At 39.2% G+C, this 22,050-nt stretch overlaps 1 protein-coding gene across 1 annotated transcript; it reads left to right on the forward strand.

Moving 5' to 3' along the window:
• The first annotated feature begins 8,624 nt into the window (after positions 1–8,624).
• Positions 8,625–11,844, forward strand: SOST (sclerostin). The gene is made up of 2 exons (XM_062595869.1): positions 8,625–8,847; positions 11,423–11,844. The coding sequence occupies exons 1-2, from the start codon at positions 8,625–8,627 to the stop codon at positions 11,842–11,844; spliced, it is 645 nt and encodes a 214-aa protein (XP_062451853.1).
• The last annotated feature ends 10,206 nt before the right edge of the window (positions 11,845–22,050 follow it).

Below are 22,050 nucleotides of genomic sequence, written 5' to 3' on the forward strand. Positions count from 1 at the left end.
GGTCACATTTCTTGCTCATGGTCAATTTGTCATCCACCAGCACTCCCAGGTCCTTCCCTGCAGAGCTGCTCTCCAGCAGGTCAGCCCCCAGCTTGTACTGGTGCCTAGGGTTATTTTTCCCTAGGTGCAGGACTGTACACTTGCCCTTGTTGAACCTCATGAGTTCCTCTGTGCCCAGCTCTCCAGCCTGTTCAGGTCTCTCCGAATGGCAGCACAGCCCTCAGGTGTATCAGCCGCTCCTCCCAGCTTGGTATCATCAGTAAACTTGCTGAGGAGACACTCTGTCCCTTCAAGAAGGTCGTTGATGAATAGGTTGAATAGGATGGGACCCAATACCAAGCCCTGGAGAACTCCACTAGCCACAGGCCTCCAACTGGAATCCATGCCACTGATGACGATCCTCTGAGCTCTGCCTTTCAGCCAGTTCTCAATCCACCTCACTGTCCACTCGTCTAACCCACACTTCCTGAGCTTATCTAGGAGGATGTCAAGGGAGACAGTGTCGAAAGCCTTGCTGAAGTCAAGGTACGCAATGTCCACTGCTCTCCCCTCATCTACCCAGCCAGTCATTCCATCGTAGGAAGCTACGAGATTGGTTAAGTATGATTTCTCCTTGGTGAATCCATGCTAGCTACTCCTGATCACCTTCTTTTCCTCCATATGTCTGGAGATGACATCCAGAATGAGCTGTTCCATCACTTTTCCAGGAGTGGAGGTGAGGCTGAGTTGCCTGGGTCCTCTTTCCTGCCCTTTTTGAAGACTGGAGTGACATTGGCTTTCTTCCAGTCCTAAGGCACCTCTCCAGTTCTCCCCCTGAAGACAAGGTTTATTTCAGTTTCCTTGCATAGGATGGGAATTGCTAACATATAGTGCATTGTCTTTTGTGGCCTCTAAAGGGACAGTTGGGGAACATTGTGTAGCAGGTGTTTCCCTTCACCTCCCTAGAGTCAGTCAATATTTAGTGCTTGCTCTAAAGTAGAATTCAGTAGCACCTGGCAGTAGAGAGTGTCTTAGGATGATTGCACACCTGTTCAGTGTCTCCCATTTTATCAGATCTAAATGAATGGCTTTTTTCAAAATTCCAGGTTACTTCTTTCGTATTATGCCATCTAGGGAATAGGAATACTGGCCTTCTCTTTTCTACAATACTGCCTTTTTCATATGGCAATCCTAATTACAAATCACACTTAAAATTTTTAATATGGGCATAGATTTTTTTTTGTCTCTACCCACACTATGTATTCATAAGACTTATCCACAGTACATGAAAAAACAAACAAATAAAAAGGTCAAGCAGAGATGCACATGCATGCACTTAGCTTTGATTTATGATTTGTCACTTAGAACTCAAAAATTCCAGTCCAATAAATGACTAAACAAACTATTTGGTATTAGATTTTTGTTACTGTCTCAAAGAGTATAAAAATGCTAGTAGTTGTCAGATTAAAAAATAAATGGTTTGTTAGAATGTGATAAAATATTTTTAAATGGTGAAGCTTTTGTATAGTTCTAGTGATCCACAATGAACTGTCTAAAAATACAGACAAATCAAGAAACATAAGTATATGTTCATGTGTTCAAGGTGTTCTTTTAATTCATAGGACACTGCTCCACTCTAGTGGTAACTTCAGTGATGCTGTGGCCAATTTGTCTCAAAACAACAAAATTTAATTAACAAATGTGTTTTAATGTGAGGGGCAGAGGAATAAGTAAGACACTCATAAATTAATTAAACCGAGCTCTGAGATAGCATATCCTAATTGGAGTTACTGATAGGTGACTTTAATTAAGCCATTTCTAGCTTTGCCTTTAGAACAGGCTAAAAATAGTTAGGATGTCACACCACTGCTCCATTAATGGATTGTACACAGCCTCTTTTTCTATTTAAGTACTAGAATGTTGCTAATTATTCTGCCTATTTTAGTGAACCAAGAAGAGCTTATATTCTTCTAATCTATAATTATATGCTAGTGTCTCTTTCTGACTGTGGAAGGCAAGATTGTATAAAAAGAGCAGTGAGACCTTTTAGCATTAAAATATGACATTGGCAGAATATCAGAAGTAGTATGCCTTTTTGTTCTGAAATTACCATGTAGCTGCTGTTGCGATGAGGTGTTCCTTACAAGCATGCTAGTTAGGTAAGATATTTTTAAAAATAAATGGGCAAGTAGAAACATTACATTTGGTGTTTAAACCTTTGTATTATAGCTAAAATGGTGTAGTCTGGACTTATATTAATAGGTTTATCATGAACAGCAGCATGATACATTTTGTGTAGATAGAGCTTTGGAGAAGGGATGAGGTCTCTGTAGAAAATGCACCTGTCACAGAACAAGGATATCCAGCCTGTCAAATCCACGGAGGAAGAGGAAAGATGTGGGGGAGGAGCTATTAGCATTTTATAACCAGGAACAAAGAAGAAAGTCTGGTTAGATAATAATCCTTCTAAAATGATTATATTTATAAAAATAAATTGACCTTGTACCTCACGCTGAACCAAATTTCACCCATTATATGATAACAGGGGAAGAGTTTCTATCTTAAGACTTAAAGCAAAAATAACATTTTCTGAGTGCTTTCTGTCCTCATCCTTTCACCATGCAGCTAAGACTATACTGTTGACAACAAGTGTTACATCTAGCATGCTACTCGGAACCAAAGGTACTGCCAGATAATACTTCACAGAAGGATGTTGCAATAGGTCACTGCTGACAAGTGAGCATTTTGCAAAGCTATTTCAAAATTAGACTTACAGCATATGAATGTGAAACTAGCAGCCAGTATATATGGTATTGCAATTCCATTTTTGGATGTTGAGCTTCTGTCAATATTGGACACATTTTTCTCCGACAACATCAGTATACATGTCTTATCTCTCTTGGTATTGTGAGAATTAATCAAACTTCATAAAAGGCCTTGGAAATGAAAAGCATAGTGTATAATAACAAATGAAAAGCATGGTGTATAATAACACTGCATGTTCTTTAACTTAAAAGACAAGCTTGTGTCACATATATGTTCCTCATGCTGAAAAAAAGAACCGTAGCAGTAGATTTGATATTTGCAATATTTATTTTCATAATTTAAATATTTTCATTTAGATGTCTTTTCTTGACCAGAAATATTTAAATCTCTGATACTGGAATTGGAAGCAGGATATTTTTCCCCTTCTTTTTAAACCATTTTGCTGGTTTATTAGAATAGTCTTAGCATAGACGGAATATCTAGTGGACTCCCTCTTTGCATAGCATAGCGTTTTCTTCTAGAATTACTTTCTGGACTCTGCCAATGAGTAAACTGAATATAGGACAGGCCTCAGAGGTAGCTTCCAAAGCTGAGACTTTGTATCCTTATTCTGTGTTAGATAACTCATGCTGTGTATGGCATTGCAGCTCTGAATTCAGATGAGCAATTGTGAACCAGACTTTTGATTTTGTTTGGGGTAATTTTTTAGGAAAAATCGGAGTTGGAAGTCTGTAATACCCTACTGAAAATATTATTAAAATCCTTGAGTTATGTAATGATCAAATTATTTGGCCTTAGAGATAAAACCAGTCTGTACTAACTCTACAGAAATTTTAATTTTTCTTATCATTCACAGTTACTGATAGTTCCACAGGCCTTTCACAACCCCTCTTCTTTTTCTGATGTATACTTCTGGTATACCTGGAGCTGAACGTCTGCTTTTGATTGCAAAGTACTCCTCCTGGTAGATACGAAATCAGAAAAAAATATATGCAGCAACAAAGAAAAAAAAATCTTAGTAGGAATGTTAGCATGGTGTTAAATAGCTAATTTTCTCATTTTTTCTCCTGGTACTGCTTTATTTAAAAAATTCAGATGTACCAATTCAGTGCCGCTCAAATGTTCTTGGTACATAAAGTACAAATAACCTGACTATGCATATGGAAAATTTATTCTATGTTGATAGTGAAACCAGTGACTGAAGTTACTGTGTATTGGGCTTTAACTGTTACACTGAAGAATTAACACTTGCTTTTGTTAACCAGTTTACAAACATTTAAATGTTATTATATGTTAATCATAGTATATGTTACTGTAATTTCTTCACAGTAAAATTATGTATTTTTTTGTGGAAATAAGAGCTGTTGTTGCTGACTCATGTTGTTTGTGGCATCTAATAACTTCAGACCTTCCTTATATTTTGCCAGCTTCTCAAATCATTTTTCCAGTAATTAGTGGATTTGACTAGATGTGCATAGTACCATATTTTGGGTTATATCTGCAGATAGATTCATGAACCAAGTTGATCATGGAGTTAATAATTTCATCCACTATTTTAGAACTAATTTCTTTAACATAAATATTAGCTAAATAAAAATCTCACCATTATTAATCCTTCATCAGCTTAGATATCTGATACACAGCAGTAACACAATACGGGATGTATATGCTAAAATCTTCTGCAATTGCACCGAAAGTTAAGCTAATGTCCGAGCAGCCCCCTTTTGGAGATAGTATATTTTGCTGTAAGAATCACAATAGAAAAATGATAGAGTCTTTGTCAAATACAGCAAGTAATGTGATTTGGCTATCTTGAGTTTAAATACAACTCTATCTGTGACTAAATCAAGAATTTCTGCTTATAATTTTTGATTGGACAATGACTGACTCCAGTTCTTACCCTTTGGACAACCTGTTCCTTTGTTCTGTTTTGGAAATAAACCCTACAAACTCAGATTGCATAAGTAGTTGAATTACGGCTTTGTATTTTAACTCTGATATCTTAAGGGAGCCAGCTAGCTGACTCCCACCAGATGGAGCTGTATGCTTATTATTCTTCACTAGATAGTAATAATTTAATCTCTGAATGATGCTGTTGTATGATTCTAATGTATTTTCTTGTTATCATCACAAAAGGTAAGTCACCAGAAAGTGTTATCAGTGCATTTGCTCATCTCTGGTGGAAGAAAACTGAGCTTCCATTTCTTTTTGGCTTCTTAGAGGAGTTCACAACACAGCATTCAGCCTGATACATTCAGAAGGCAGTACGTGGCTCAGCAGAATTCTTGTGAGACAGATAAAAGTCACTTGGGCAAGGCTGGCTTAGCAGTATCTCAGGAAAAGATTTGAGAAGCAGGGAAGCTCTTCCTGATCTTTGTCAAAAACTGAATTCCCAGGCAGTGTATAAATTATGATTCATAAATCCCTCCAAAATCATAAAAATTCCTCAAAAATTTTAAACTGTGTACATGTATCTTAGTGCCCGGATATCTAACAGAACAACCCTTGCCCCAGGTATTGTGGGGGTACATTTAGCACTAGCAGTTACATATGACAGAACTGATTTTAGAAACCATTTTACATGTGTGTGCCTTCATAGTACAGTGTTACAGTTTAAGCTCAGTAGGACACATGTTTGAGTCCAGACAGCAACAGCAGGGGATTCCAGATAAGTATATGATGCCAGTTTACTACTTGTACCCACTCCCACCAGTATATCTGATGTTTTCTTAGCTGGACTAATGGGGTTCTTTCAGCTCAGAAAATAGCATCCCAGTTCTGAGGATAGTGGGTTCAAACTCAGTTCCAACTTCCTGGGCAAGGGGAAGAAGGGGAGTAATTACAAAAGTATCCTTGATGTTATAAATCACAAATGGGGTTTTGTTTTTTTCCTGTGCTTCATTAACAGTGTAGAATGAATTGTTCATGGGGGCTGCAGCCCAGAGTACTACTTTGCTTGTTGCAGAAGTAGAGTGACTATGCAGCCAACTACAGCAAGTGAAGGAGTGTTTTTGTAGTTAAGGAAACTGAGTGTCTAATGGTAGTTGGCTTTTCTTCTGGCCTCTACTAAGGCTGCTCTCCTAGACTGTGGTCAAGAGGTTTTACACCAGGGGCTAAATATAGCTTCCAATTTTGGATTGCCTAGATTTTTGCATGATTTCACCCAGTTGTTGATACAGATAAGTGTTAGTACAGATAAAAGTGGGGATTGTTTAAAAACTTACGGTGAAACTGCATGGAAGAAAAATTTAAGCTTCATCTAAAAATAGTAGCTGTAAGTGTGATTCTTTGTAGTACGCCTAACATTGACAATGATATCATGAACCTAGATATAATCTCTCTGCAGACAAGATGTGAAAAGAAATGAACAGAAACTGAGCTTTGTTAAGTAGAGATACACAATTCTGAAGACATTTAAATATGGGAATGAATAAGTGGCAATCCCTCAGAGATTACCAGTACTCAACATTATTCTACTCTCCTGTTCTGCTTTTCATCTGCACTCCATTCTGCCATGAAATTTGATCTATCAGCTCTTCAAGACGAGGTTGCTTTGGAAAAGGTCACTGTAATACTGGTATTCTTGCCCTGACATAAAGAAAATACTGCGTTAAGATCCTTGCTTAGTGCATGGCCATCCTTCCCCACTTTTTCAGATAAAATTGAAGAAAAAAAATGCACTACTTCTCCTTGTGGGTCATTAGAACTTCACATTGCACTGTTTCTGAAGAAAAGAATAATAGCTATATTTTAAGGGCTGAAAGCAAAGTTTAAGAGATCATCATATACAATTGAAAATATAACCTGATCATGATAATCTAACTTGTTCTTACAAAAAGATTCCTCCAAGGAAGATGAATCCTCAGTTTTTGAAGCTGATATCTCTCTTATTTTTATTTAGTGGGCTATATCTTGAATGGAAAATAGATTTATTCATAAGTGAGAAAAATTGTGCTTGGAGAAACCTTTGCAAGGGTTGAGTATTGGGCTTGCTGTATTTGTCAGACCAGCATTAATTGCTTTTGCTTTTAAGGGGAAGTTACTATTGAAAGATAATCAGTGCTACTGTTTATAAGGAGAAAGGAAAAAAACACCCCTCAGGTAAATTATGTGGCAGCATTCTTTATTAAAGAATGATCTCCTGACAGATTCTGCACAAAAAAGTGTCATGTATAAAGAAAATAGTGTGCTATATTCTTCCATTGAAACAGAGTTAACTCCTGTGATGGTAGGATGAGGAAGATGTGGGCTGGGGGGAAGCAGGAAGAGGGAGAGAGACATGCAAACAGTTGTATGCAACATAATACACACTTGCTCTTAGAGCTTCTTTGGACTATTTGGAAAGAAAGGCCCCTCTGAAACGTGCTAATTTCTGTAATTTTGAGAAGAAAGAAAGGGTAGGAGAGAAAGCATGTCACAATATATTTCACATGCTATTATTTTAGGAATGCACCATTGTGCAGAACAGGTAGGCTAACGCTCATCTAATTCTTTGTCACTGCTGCATCTGCTATGTGTATCTCTGTGCATGGAAGGCAGAAGAGGTGGAATATCCTCAAATCATCATTGCCATTGTTTGAATATATTATTTTTCATCTGTGTCATACATACCAAGGGTGAATGTGCCCCTCACTTTAAATTTGGTGACACCTGTTTTCCATGCCAGGTCAGGGCAATTGTTAGAATGGAATGCAAGCCTTAGGTGATGAGTCCTGCAGCGGTATTCACTTGCAGTATTCATACAGGTAGACCAGAAGGCAGAGCACAGAGGCTGTTATTGACATTCCAGCTAATTGTTAAAAAATGCTGCAGCTCAGTGATTCACTTAGCATCTACTGTTCTACACAAAATATTTTCACATTCAGGGATGAACTGTATGTGACAAACATTGCAGCCACACACACAGCTTTCGCTTTACTCCTTTAAGCAAATATTTTGCTTTCAGTAGCTATCATGTGCTCATTGTAGTTTCTAATCTTTTACTAATGTAGTTTCTAAATAAAAGGTGACATGCTTTCTGATTAGTGTGTTTAACCTGACATTATTTGCCAATAGTGTGGAAATGTCTATGGTCTTGAGGTACAGAACTTATGCAACTGTCCCCACTATTATCTTACTTCTCCAAGGTGGGAAGGGTGGAAGTGCACATCAGAAAGCATGATGTGCAACATTCTGGCTAATCTTTACTAATATGCTCCGAATCTTTACTAATATGCTTCCTATTATTTTTAAGGGAAACCAAGTAAAGTATGTTCTCATTTTGAAAAGAAGCTGTTTCCTGTTTCTTCTAGTCCATTTATGAAACAAAATGCAGAGATCCTTGTTTGGTAAAGAAAAGGAAAGAATAATATGAAATTACAATAATTTATCTGCAGAAACTGAAATGGATAACTGCTGAGCAACAGTTTCTAACATTGTACTTATACTTGGAAAAAAAAAGCAGTAAAAATAGGAAAAATAGTATCCATAGATGAGTCTGAAAGCCCTTGAAAAGGACAATAATCAAAGTTTCAAATATGGAGGTAGAAGCAGATTTTAATTATAACATTGTTACAAAAATTTACAGAAAGACTTGTCAGGCTGCTGCTGATGCTAGTCTTGTCAATCACTACTGTTGCCAGACAGAAAAATGAAGCATATGAGAAATTTTTAAGCGCATAGAATATTTTTTTTTTGCTAAACCACCCCCACATATTCATTTAATTTCTGACCCATACTGACAAAAGCTTAGATGAATGAGTTGTTGTCTGGCCCTTCCCACTTTGTATAGTCATTGGCTGGCTTGGTTCTAAAAAGGATTTTAAAAAGGACAATAATTTGCCTTTGCCTGGGATCCGAGCCTGTGAGGGTGCTGAAAAGCTAATCTGCGGGCTGCCACCATGCAGATCTCTTGGGCTGTGTGCTCTGTCTGTGTCTTCATTCAAATTGCATTTCAATCAGTGGAAGGGTGGCAAATGTTTAAAAATGATGCTACAGAAATCATTCCTGAGATCACTGAAAATACTGAAGCACCGATGGAACAGACTTACAGCGACAACAACAATACAATGAACCAGGCAAAGCATGGGGGAAGACACATACAACACTCTCCAGACCCTAATGGTAAGAAAAATTATATTATATTCCTGTTTTAAATGCAAATAGGTAGTTTATGAGAGGATACTTATTATCATCTACGGATATTTATTAAAACCTTTTGATGTGGAACTAATGCTGTAAGTGATAGGGAATTACATCTACTATTGAAGAATTATCCATGTAAACATCAGAAGGGATATGCCAGAGCTGATTGATTGATAAAAGATGTGATTTAGATATTGAACAATCCTTATGTGCTACAATATGCATTCCTGTCTTGCCCAGGTGCTATCTGCAGACACAGCTCCAGGACATAAAACCTGTGGAAAAACCTGGCTTTGAAGCATACAATACAAGCAGCAGTAATCCGTGATTTAAATTTCCCTGTGTAATGTGCTTGCGAGCATTGTACTGGATATCATAGGTCCTCTTTCCCTCTTTGAGATTAGAATGGGGCGAAGACTTGAGAGTAGAGCTAATAAGAATTCTTAAATATTTAGAAAGAGTTGTACTAGTGGTGTCTTTAAGATCACACAACGGAAAAGTCACGTGGAGGTTACACTGAGCTAGACCAGAGCAGTGTGCTGGTCACTGTCTTTTGCCAACAGTAACCTACTCTTCAGCCACATTTGAGTAGCCAGAAAAAGCTGTTATGAACATTTAAAGCACTTCTGAGGTGAATGAGTTGGAATTGGGAATCTCACAGTTCTGCAGAGATCATGGGAACAGTTTGACTACTTTGACACTACTGACATACTTCCTGGTATGATATCACTGTATTTAGCCAAATGTCTGACATCAGCTACAATGCAGAAGAACTTGTGAGGAGAGCTGGGAGCTGGGGGGTTAGCACCAAGAAAGGAGGAGTTCTGCTGGCAAATAGGCCAAACTCAGTGTTTCAGACTGATGTGTTTGCCTGCCAAATGCACAAAGCAACAAGTCAAACAGTTTCCACTACTATGCATTGCAGATCTGAGCTAGACTTCCTTTCCTGTGGACCAATGGAAGGGAATAGTGTCCTTCTGCCACAGCTGTCAGTTAGGGGTTTAAAAAGCCATAGCATTAACAGTATTTTAAAATAAATTAAAAAATGAAGCCATATTTTTGTGTGCCGTATCATGAGGTTCTTAAATATGTAAAAGCGTGATCTCTCTTCTTCTCACAGGCATCTCCATCAATCACCAGATCAAAGCAGGCTGATTTTGTAACTACATCCGAATACCTTGATTTTCTAGCCTCTAACTACTCTGGCATCATTTGGGGTGGGGTAATGGGGGTGAATCTGTCCCATTGAAATGTGCATATTTTTGGAGATGGAAAGGATTTATTTATTTAAGAAAGTGAGCAAGAAAAAAGGGGATTAGACAGTTATTCAAGATACACAATGGTCTCACATACTTGTTTTCACATCTTTAACACAAAGAATCAAAACTACAGTGCAAAAGCTGCCAGATGTTCCTGGCATGCATGAGGTTGCCCAAGACCATGAATAATTTTGCAGTATGTGGAACCTACACACATACAGGACAGGACATGTGTGTGCAGAAAAGAAATCTACGTGGCTGAGGTCCATATATCCACCCATATCTGCTTAAGTACTGTGATGGTATAATACACTGATTTAGACTTTTATTTTTCAACCCAGAAAGAAGTAATTTTCCTAATGCTTAGGTAGTTTGGGAGGATCAGACTAAGCCTACACAGGGTTCACTTGCCAGGATTTTCATCACAACACTGTGACAAAGCTCAGCTGATTTGGTTAATGCAGTCCATAAAACTTAAAACATGATGTCCTGAAAGCTGTACTTAGATATTTATAAATTCAACTACTAAAAATCATGATTCCACACTTCACAGAAAAAAAAATAAAAAATGAAAAAGCATGTATGAATATAGTTCTATTGATAACGACTCAGGGTCAGAATTTAGGGTTTAGCCTATTGCTATCTGTTAAGAAAAAGAGGGAGGAAAATACAATAAGGTTTCTAATCAGGCAAAAGATGCCTCTAGTTGTCTAAAAAGTAGACGTGGAACTTGTGGGACTATCTCAGAGAGCAGAAAGCTTGGAAAACCTAATGCCCGAAGAATGGGAATTCCTTAGCACTCTTGTAGTCTACTAATATCCCTAACCTGGAACACAGTTTATGCTAGATATAAATCACTTAAGGGACACTTTCCTTGTTGCTAAAGGATGTAAATCTGGAGTCAATCTCTGAAAGTGATAAAATTCAAACAGAGCAAATGGAAAAACCCTTTGCTCATAGGTAGATGAAGCCAGCAGAACCACATCTGAATTCCCTCAAAGCACCTGCCAGTGCTGGGGCTATTATTCAGAAGCTCCACTGCCCACTGACATAAGCCATTCAGAAACAGGGTTTACCTAGTGGCAAGAGACAGATTTCATTCACCGTTCTCTACATGGCAATTCAAGGCATAACTAGAATGGCCAGAAGCTCAGAGGCTACAAAAATGGGTCTTTGCAGATACTCCTTCCAAAATATGTAATTCAAGCTCAGAGCTAGATATCTGCAACAGAAATAAAAATTGCTTTTGCAAGGATGGTAAAGAAAGTAGTAATTAATTTGTTTCTCATTTGCAGATGCTTCTGACTTTAGCTGCAGAGAAATGCGAACCACCCGCTATGTCACTGAGGGGCCTTGCCGCAGTGTCAAGCCTGTCAAGGAACTGGTCTGCTCTGGCCAGTGTGTCCCCTCACATCTCCTCCCCAACTCTATTGGAAGAGGGAAATGGTGGCGTCAGAATGCCCTGGATTACCGCTGCATTCCTGCTCACACTCGCATGCAGCGCATCCAGATGACATGTCCTGAGCAAGACACTCGGACTTACAAATTCCGAGCTGTCACCGCCTGCAAATGCAAGCGCTACACTCGCTACCACAACCAGTCTGAGCTCAAGGACTTTGGCAAGGAAACTGTCAGGCCTCAGAAGAACAAGAAGCCCCGCCTCTCCAGAACTAGGAGCAGCAAATCCAACCAGCCTGAGCTAGAAAATGCTTATTAGACAGTTGCTCTGAGTGATACAGCCCAGCAGCTCTGGATATTTTACAAGATATCAAATGGCACTCACAGGCCGCAGAATGGGTTTCTGGCTGCAGGAAGTTCCAATTCCTTCTGCTAAGATGGGTCAAAGGCTCACATAGTCCAAAATGTATCAGATTATAACCATTGTGGTCTGATACGAGAATGAGATAAACTGAGCTGGTGGTAGCAACACCTAAATTCAGTCTGAGAGGAGAGGTACACCTTGGAGATCTGCATGAGGTCATGTGGCTTGTACTTTGAGGAAGGCAGAGGAAAGAGGAAGTGTTATGGTAATTATTATAACGCTTTGTTAGAAGTAATTTTACTTACTTCACATGACAGGAACACCAATGTCCCTTTCCAACTTTTCTAGGCACCACAATGCAGGACAAGCATGAGATTAGGGAACCATCAGGAGAGTTACTACTCTGAATGAGTTGAATAAAGTTAGTGATAGCAGGGATTTGAAGAGTAATGGTGAATAAAGTCAAATTGTTGGGAAATTAGCATCCTATCAGATGTCCTCACGCTCCAATTGATTCCTCTAATGAGGAAAAACACACAAAAAAATATGACTCTTGAGTTTTCAAAGCAGAAGTGTGATAAATCTATTTCATATCTTCAGTTAGAATACTGCAGGATCAGCAGATTCAGGGCTGACATTTGACATCTAAAACAACAGATTTATTTTAGGGACAATTCTACTCAGTGGAGCAGATTTATGAAGTGGATGCTCCTCTTAAACCAGATAGCCATATTGATGTGATCTGTAAACAGCTAATAATGTACATAATTAATTTTTACATAAAAGATACCAATTGAACTTTATTCCCTCAAACAAGTTTGACTTTAGCATCAACTTAGACATCTCAATTTACATTTTCCATACTGTAGAGTTTGGATCATCTGGCCATACACTTTTTAGTGCCAAGACAGAGCAAGCCAAGTTCTGGGAGTAAAGTGCTGGTTCTGCATTAAAGTGAGCCTCTGCAAATTTGAAAGCCATGAATTCCTCTTGAAAAGTCTTTGGTATGCACCATTTAGTTTGACAGTAACTTTCTTTTACTTAGCTTCTCAACATTCAGACTAGTGTTCATGTTTTTACATAAAAGAATATTATTGGAAAGCAAATATTCACATGCTGTATGTATCCTATAGAAATGCTAAGCCTAGTACCAGATAAATACAATTTGGGATGAAGATGGTTCCTCACTCTTCTTATTTTCTATGTAGAATTTATGTTAAAATCATGTAAACTGTGGAAATTTCCATTGTTGATAGATTTTGCAATTATTTTATGTGGGACCAGAGTCTAGAGAAAGAAGCTATTGTTTTAAAGAATTAATTATGTATTTATTTTTTTCTCAGAAATTATTTATGCAATATTTTTCCTTGTAGAGGATGAGAATTAGCACTGCTTTAAAAATATTAGTCTGTTGCTTTGAATGTTAACTATATTGTTAATAAAGTAGCAACATTGATTAATTGTAGGAAGACTCGCTAATTTTCAGCTAAAGTATAAAGCTGGTTTGCTGAAAAGCCTGTGAATCACAAAACAGTCTGGGGCTTGACTCTGGCCAGGAAACTACATTTCTGTGCTAGAGAATATCACGGTCCTTAAACCTTAATCAATAACCTACACATCTCTAAAGAAACTCTGTCCTCGGACTGCTCATTCCAGTGCATGAGATTTCTCACAATAAGTCATCCTTGGCAGCTGCAGAACTCAGAGCTATTTCAATATTCTCATTTCTCCTTCCCCTGGGAAAGAAAAACTCAGCAGATTTTAGTTCCCTCCTCCTCCCAGTGACACTTCCTGATTAAGATGTTCACAGCCTGATAACACCATCAAAGTACCCATAAGCTTTCAGTCAAATTGCTTCAGATCTTCTCTCACTGAAAAAAAAAACAAAACAAAAAAACAAAACAGACCAAAAAAAAAAGAACCTCCTTTGCAGGAACTACTAAGACTTCTTTTCTTTAAGAAACATAGACATTCTCCCATTAGGTCAGGGAAAACTGAGACTAGAATGCATGTCATGTGCAGGTCTGTAAATAATGCTGTAAAGATGAACAGCTTTTCTAAGGCAGTCAGCAGATAAGGGTCCTTTCACTACTGTTCTTTGAAGCCTCATAGACAAACCTAATACAAGCTTTTGTCAGCTACCTGGGACAGCGTTTTTCCAGACTTATCTTTGATTTTATGTAGTTGGCATTTGGGACTTAATTTTCAGAGGTCAAGATGAGCACCTGCAGGGGCTTCTTAAGTCAGTAAGAAAAGCAGAGGTTCAATTCCTCTGAAAAGCTGGTCCACAATCTCACTGGCACCTGAAGTTACTAGATTTTTTTTTTTTTTTTTTTTTTTTTAATGTTGACTGTGATAAGCCAGTAGAAAGAGACTTACTCCACTTTGTCTGGTTAAGATGGATCCCAGGCAGTTTAAAAGCATAGGGTTTACTGCAGGTGAGCCATTAATTTCTCCCAATTTTTTCACCTTAAAGATCTGCTCTTTCAAAAAAAAAAAAAAAAAAAAAAAAAAAAAAAAAACTCCCACACAAATCTCTCACTAAAAGTGCACAAGTTTTCTGTTATCCAGCAACTTGCAGTTGACTGACTTACAGTTTAATGATTGGTTCTTTGCATGTATAAAAGCTTTAACAAGAAAGTCAATGGACAAGGTGTCCTCAGGCACTTAGACTATATTTCTCTCAATTCCCATCCTGTTCACAGCTGCTTCTCACTGCTTTCTTACCACAGGGTAAAAGCGGTAGAGGTAAGCAGTTTGCAGGTAGCTTTGGCTTCAGTCATGTACTTGACACAGCCCTCTCCAACCGCATCTTTTGCAATTTATATTATCAAGGAAATAGAACTTTTCTGCAAGCAGCTGGAAAAATCTAAATGTGAGGAGTTTTACAGTGATGGACTGATACACCTTCCAATGACCCCCAGTCCCAGACGAAGACCCCTCCCCCCCCCAGATGGGGTCTGTTCATACAGACCATCTGGGATTTTATTTTTATTTTTTTACTCTTTAATAACAAGGTGTGTATGATTTTAGCCTCAGATTAGTATATATTACTTATAGCTGTCAGTAGGGCTCCAGAACAAGGCAGAAATTTAGGGAGCCTTATTAAGCCAATAAACTGTGTCAGTGTTTGATGAAAGTACTGTTTTATGGGTTAAGGAATGTGGTGTGCAGAAGAGACATCATCTCTGACTGTGGCTTTGCTCCTGGCAAAGTCTACAGAATGTTTCTGTTTGTCTTTCACACCAAATCTATACATTTCCAGTTATTTCCAAAGGAAAAAGGTTGATAATGTCCACAGGAAAAAATAACTAGAAATAGAGCACCTTTCTAGTTTGTCCTTACAGCAAGTGAAATATTACTGGAAACATAACCGACTCATGGGACAGGTTCTTCCAAGTAGCATGTGCTCCAGAGGGGCTGTGTAAGGAGTACAGACTTCTTGCACTCTCCTTTTATGTGAGCATCAAATAATCTTTCTTCAGAACTATGGACTCCTCAGAAAAGAGTAAATTTCTCTATCAGCATTTTTGCAATAAAATAGCACAATGGTACGTTAGGTGCTACTGAACTATAAACAGTAACATATCACAAATCTACCATTATTTGGCTGGAGGGGACAGTTGCCATAATCATCAGTACAGAAGAAAAAAGAAAAAAAAATGAGTTGCATTTGCAAACAGCGTTCAGTGTATTTCTGCAAGAGCTTTGAACTGTTATTTGTCATTCCCCCACACACCCTTTTTTCCAGCTCATGTAAACAATGAACCATGATGCTTTTTCAATCACATACTGACTTACAGTAAACTGTCACTGTGCCTACTTTATTTCTTTATCTTGTAAAAATACAACTCTGCTGATGACTATATTGTTCAGTGAAAGATAAACTTATAGGCAGCACAAATATCCTGCTGATATCCTCAAAATCCCAAACGTCTTGCATGAGATCCAGCTTTTTAATTACAAATTGCACAATTAAGAACATAACTTTTATCCAGTCAGGCTCTAGTCCTGCAAATACATTGTGTGTGAGTGCTGTAAATGTGGCCGAAAAAGTCAAAATATAGAAAGGAATAAACATGTATTTTTTTTAGCCATATGACATCAACTTATAATTAGCTTGCTGCACTGAAATTAGTGCAGTATATGGGTGCCCAGAACATTTTTTCTATAGTAAACAGACTGAAAAGTCTTAAATTAACATACAAAATATTTATATGTAGCTTGAGTTTGGATTGAACATACCGTGCAACTGCAACCTGAAATTTGAATAAACCGAAACTCACGTTAATAAGCAAGTAATGGAGCCCACAGTTTAAAATAAGGCTTGTGCAAGTTGCTGAACTTGCAACAAATGCATCCGTTATTACCCAGGTGCACAAAATAGGACAACTGCCCTGTACAGGGTATACTTTCCAGTTACACACAAAATGATGGGCAATCCTGTCTTGTTCACGGACCCATAGGAATGGTTTATAGGTTGAATGCTGGAGAGATGTAAGAGCCACAGTATCACACAGACACAGCTCATGGCACTCTTCTGTCTTTTCACTGAACAGGAAATCTGCTGCTCTTCTGCATTTTTTGATGCCAAATTGAATTTTAGTCTCACTAGAACATAGTAAGCATGCTGTATCTGAAGCCCAACAGCACAAACCCTGCTAATTCTGAAATAAAAATTTAAGTATAAAGACAATCCCCAAAATGTTATTTTGCCTCTGCCACATCACCATATTTGTCTAGAATGCACTCTAATACCCTTAGGAAAGGGCATAGCTGTTTTTAATTTGTTCATAAAGTTCATTCTTATGGTGCTGCAGTGATTTGAGAGGACAATAAGAAGCTGAAGGATAAAAAGGCTTAATTTGGAAGAACAATACTATGCAGCATGTTTGCAGCATTTCTCACAACAAAAGCACATTACAAGTAATTATTCTCTACTGTCTCTCCAGGAATTAGGTTACAATTAGTATTTGGGGTTTACAGACAGGAAAAATTGTAATAGTTAAACGAGCTGCTTAAGGTCACAAATGGTCTTGCTGCCAGAGATGGCTTATGAGATTACTTCTGCTCCACTGTACCATACTCAGATTACCAGACCACACTCCCACTTAGGGAAACACTGCAGAGGATGATAGGCTACAGTGCTGCCTTTTCCTGACAATCACATCAGGGCTTTGCAAGTCCTTACTATTCCAGCTGTGACTCTAACCGTTCTTCCCCTGATTTATCAACGACTGGGTCAAACTGGGATGAGTTATGAGTTTCCATCAACTTGGGTGCACAGAGTGCATGAAACTTGTTGGTATCCTGATACAAGTGTCCTTGAATGGAAGGATCTAAACGCTCCAGTGACTTTTGACAGTTTTGATCATTTTAAGAGAAAATGTCCTTTATTTGCTCCTGATAGGTGGGATGAGGTAATCTGTCTAGGGAACTGCAGATGAAGTAGAGAAATCTACAGCTCTGGAATGAGAAAAGCATCTTACATTACCTTTATTTAAATTTACTGCATTTTGGACACTTTAATGTCTAGGTCTGCAGTCCATCCCAGCCCTGCTGTTAATGGGGGCTGCATGGTTCACCCTGGCGCCAAGGCCGTGGCTTTAGCCACCCCAGGTGAGGCTGTCTGTGATGTGAAAGACTTTTTATTGGTTCCTGGGATTTTAACTGGTCTAGCTGGGGCTGTCATGACACAGACTCTGAGCACTCTAGATTGAAAGTATCCCTTTCTTATGAATTTATGCAGCATCTGGGTGATGGGAACGTTAGTCTGTGTTTGGTGCCCATAGGTGTAACATAATCATCTTCATCTCAAAGCAAAGCAGCCCCAGCTTCTTGACTCAGTTTCAAATCCCAAGGTGTGTATGCCTCCATTGAAGACTCCCACATCACACTGGGTTTGTAGGATTAACTTTCATATTCAAGCTTATTCATGCTCTTCCATGCAATTTAAGATGTACGCTCAAACCAAGGAATAAAAGCGTATGCACTTAGTGGTTATCAAGCCCCTAAATTAAATAGACATCTTTATCACTTTGCCAACAATTTAATGCTTGTGGCATGAGGTTATTTCTATGTCTTAAGAAAACAGCTCAGCTCAGGCTAAATAAATAAGTGATGTCATTCTTCATTCAGGCTACCAGATTCTTTGGTGTTAAAAACTTCCCTTAGGAGCAGCCTTGGGACAGAGTGGCTCCTCTGAGACTATTTACATCTGTCAGATTCTCTAATCTCTTCTTCCTTCCTTCCTCCTGTCTATTTCCTTCCCTTTCACTATAAAATGGCCAGTATTTAACTCTAATGCTTCCAGTCTGCACAACACGCTTTTAGAATTGGGTGGGTATTTTTTTTAACCAGAAATAAAGCTTAATTTAAGGTAATTACTCTCCCATTTGGAGGGGTTTGCTATTTGCAGAGCCTTTTTTTTCCCCTTGTCAAATTAGCAGCAGAAGTTATTTCTAAAAGTGTCAGTTTAAATCTAAAATTGTTCTTCAGAGGGAGCGTGGTGCTCAGAACCAGAAGCTTTTCACTCATGAATTTCTGGGTGCTAGAAAGAAAAGCAAAATTATTTTTAGGGGGGAAAGTTATCACACAGAGACTTCCAGTGAATTGAGGAAATGCATGTACAATTTCAGTCTACTCATCAGTTAATATGGTCGTTTGAATAAATTCATCCTTAAATCATAGCTATTGGAGATCCTCCTAGAGTTAGTGAACAGGGCAAGAACAATCCTTACTGCAAAGTCTGTTGTAATTTCAACACTTGAGATGAATTTCCTTATTTCCCCAAACATGCCCCTTTCTTCTAGCTGGAAAGTTGTATATATAGAATTTCAGGATTTTAGTTAGTTTTCTGGGATTTTGGGATGCTTAGGACCTCAGCGTGGCCATTGACTGTGTTGGCAACTGACTTGTAGCATGTTCTGAGTTGATGGTCTATGTATGAGTAATAAACTCAGTCCATGTCTAGCCAGTTTGGCTTACTTTTAAGTGATGCATCTCTTAAACATGCAATTCTGTCTTGATTAGCAATATGGTCACCCTGTATTTACTGGAATACACCATTATCATTTTTAAGTATATGTTACAAACAGCTGTTATACCCAGTGATGTTGAATTTGCTTGTTTATCTCTGCAAACAGTAATGAAAATAAAGCACTGACTGTATATAGACTGCTGTGCACAGAGATGTCCTGAGAGTGGTGGGAATGATGTATGCCTAAGCCTGTGCATTATAAACCTCCAACCTAGGGCTGAAAGAAAATAGTGTCCAAGAGAAAACTGCCACCAACATAGGCTTCGGTGCAGCTGTACTGATTTTTGGCACCTGGATCCTAAGACTGTACTAAGTGACCATTGCCCAGACTACATTTATGCAGTTAAAAAAAAAATCTTTCTGTATATGAAAGACCAAAAAAGCCATACTAATAAGCAAAGAGAAACACATCTACCAGAGGAATAATGGAGTGATTCTGCAGCACCTCACAATTCACACAGAATCACAGAATAGCTGAGGTTAGACCTCTGGGGATCATCTAGTCCAGCTTTCCTGCTCAAGCAGGGTCACCTAGAGCATGTTGCACAGGATTGCATCCAGGTGGGTTTTGAGTATCTCCAGAGAAGGAGACTGCACAACCTCTCTGGGCAACCTGTTCCAGTGTTCTGTCACTCTCACAGGAAAAAAGTTTTTCCTTTTATTCAGATATGTTTCAGTTCAGAAGTTCAGAAACTTGCTGTGTTTCAGTTTGTGCCTGCTGCCTCTTGTCCTGTCACTTGGCACAACTGAAAGGAGTCCGGCCCCCATTCTCTCAACATCCTCCCTTAAGGTATTTGTAGACCGTGATAAGATCCCCTCTCAGTCTTCTCTTCTCCAGGCTAAAGAGTCCCAGTTCTCTCAGCCTTTTCTCATTAGAGAGGTGTTCCAGTCCCCTAATCGTCTTTGTAGCCCTACACTGGACTCTCTCCAGTAGCTCCTCATCTCTCTTGTATTGGAGAGCCCAGAACTGGACACGGTACTCCAAATGTGGCCTCACCAGGGCTGAGTCGAGGGACAGGATCATCTCTCTAGACCCGCTGGCAACACTCTTCCTAATGCACCCCAGGATACCATTGGCCTTCTTGGCCACAAGGGCACATTGCTGGCACATGCTTAAGTTGTTGTCCAACAGGACTCCCAGGTCCTTCTCCACAGAGCTGCTTTCCAGTAGACCAGCCCCCTCCCCCCCAGCTTGTACTGGTACATTGAGTTATTTCTTTCTAGGCGCAGGGAGGGTTGTTGAACTTCATGAGGGTCCTCTCCACCCAATTCTCCAGTCTGTCCAGATCTCTCTGAATGGCAACACAGTCCTCTGATATATCAGCCACTCAGTTTGGTACTGTCAGCAAACTTGCTGAGGAAGCACTCTGTCCCTTCATCTAGGTCACTGATAAATAAGTTAAACAGGACTGGACCCACTACTGACCCCTAGGGGGACACCACTAACTGCAGGCGTCAAAATGATCCAACATTCCAGAAATCCACCTGGCAGGAGAAAGTTGTAAAGCATTTCCTGAGCACTTGTGCTACCAGATCTGGGACTCCAGGGGCTCTGCTAGGGCTCCGCAAATGCTACTGGAAGAAAACAAGCTCATGCTAACCACCTTCACGACCCAGGAGTGTGCACCTCCACTGGAGACTTCTAGGTGTCTGCAAATTGAAAAGGTTTGGAAAAAACATCTTCTGAGTCCCTTCAGCATCAAAATCCCTTCAATATCACTTTGATGAGCTCAAAGCAAAAATTAAAAAATTCTTGCAAAGTGTTCCAGCAGTGGGGAACTCGCTAGGCAGTTACTGCACTGTGATCAAAGCGAGGACTCTCTCTGTGTCCCCAGCGCCACACTGGGGCTCCCTTCCACACAGAATTGGAGTAGGGAATCACATTTTCAGTTCTGTGTCCTTAAATCCTGACCATCTTTTCTGGACACTTTCCATGTAAGGCCTCCTTCCCCCAGGGCTGTGAAAGGGGACTGGAATGGGCCACTAGACTAGGAGGTCAGACCCCAGGCACAATTTTGGGAAGAGAAGAGGTGGCTGCTTGGCCCCTCTGCACCTCCTGCTCTGCTGCACAGGCATCTCATGCTGCAGCAGGGGGCCCATACCCTGCTCGCGTCACATGGAGACCTCCTCTGGGTTCATTTCCAGTGTGGTTTTGGGATGTGGTTGAAGGTAAGGCCAACTGCACCTGAAAAGCGTATCCCTTGGGCTACACTTGTAGAGGTGTCAGAAAGCAGCAATATGGTCCAGAAATACATTTACTCTGATATTGCTACACAGGTAGCAGGCAAGATTTGTTTGTTCAGTCTTATCAATTAATAAATATAGCTCTCTCCCATCACACATGCAGTGTTTTGTGTCTTGTTTGGTGGAAAAAAAAGTGCAGCCAATGTCAGATACATTTTTCTGATTGGGAAGGCAGGAACAAACTGATAGCACGTTCTTGGGCCTGTTACTAAGAATCACAGAATGTGGGGATGTCAAAATGTTCAGGAACAACCACAAAACAGAGCTGAGTTTTCTAACTGCAAAAAAGTAAAATAATTATTTTTAAAAAATTCAACCTTTCTGGCCTGGCTTACTTGACTGTTTCTAAAGCAGAGTTTTCTGGTCATGCCTTGACTCAAAAGCTGCACAATCTGTTATTGTCCTATGGGAGTGTGTGGGAATAAATGTGTTCTAATAACTGAATAAGACAGCAGTAAGGTTTACCTGTATATTAAAAAAGCATTCATTTCTCATTCTGCCACAGACATCAAGATGTTGCCACCATTAAAAGTTCATTTTAAATCTGGGCAGATAGACAAATATGAAAGATCTAAAGCTAGTTGGGACATTTTAAGGATTATTAATCATGGAGGTCAGAGCACTCATCTGCGAAAAATAACAGCTATGTAAGTCAGTCACTTCTGTGTAGTTATCCTGCATGCGGAAGTTATACGATACACAAAACACGGTCAGTACAGTCTGCAGGCACATTTTAAAACTTTCAGGCTGCAAGTTCTTCTTGTATAGGGCTAAGAACTTCACTCAGCTCAGTGAAGGCAGCTAGAGTTGTGCAGTATAAAAATAAAATAACAACTGAATAAAATAACAAAAGAAAAGCAGGTCAAACATTCTGGCAT

The sequence above is a fragment of the Rhea pennata genome, chromosome 26 (genome assembly GCF_028389875.1).
Source record: "Rhea pennata isolate bPtePen1 chromosome 26, bPtePen1.pri, whole genome shotgun sequence".
In the NCBI taxonomy this organism is placed as follows: domain Eukaryota; kingdom Metazoa; phylum Chordata; class Aves; order Rheiformes; family Rheidae; genus Rhea; species Rhea pennata.

Excerpts from the sequence above, each read along its gene's own strand:
- SOST (XM_062595869.1), top strand. The coding sequence starts at position 8,625 with ATGCAGATCTCTTGGGCTGTGTGCTCTGTCTGTGTCTTCATTCAAATT. Across the intron at positions 8,848-11,422 it reads ACACTCTCCAGACCCTAATG|ATGCTTCTGACTTTAGCTGC; the intron begins GTAAGAAAAATT and ends TCTCATTTGCAG.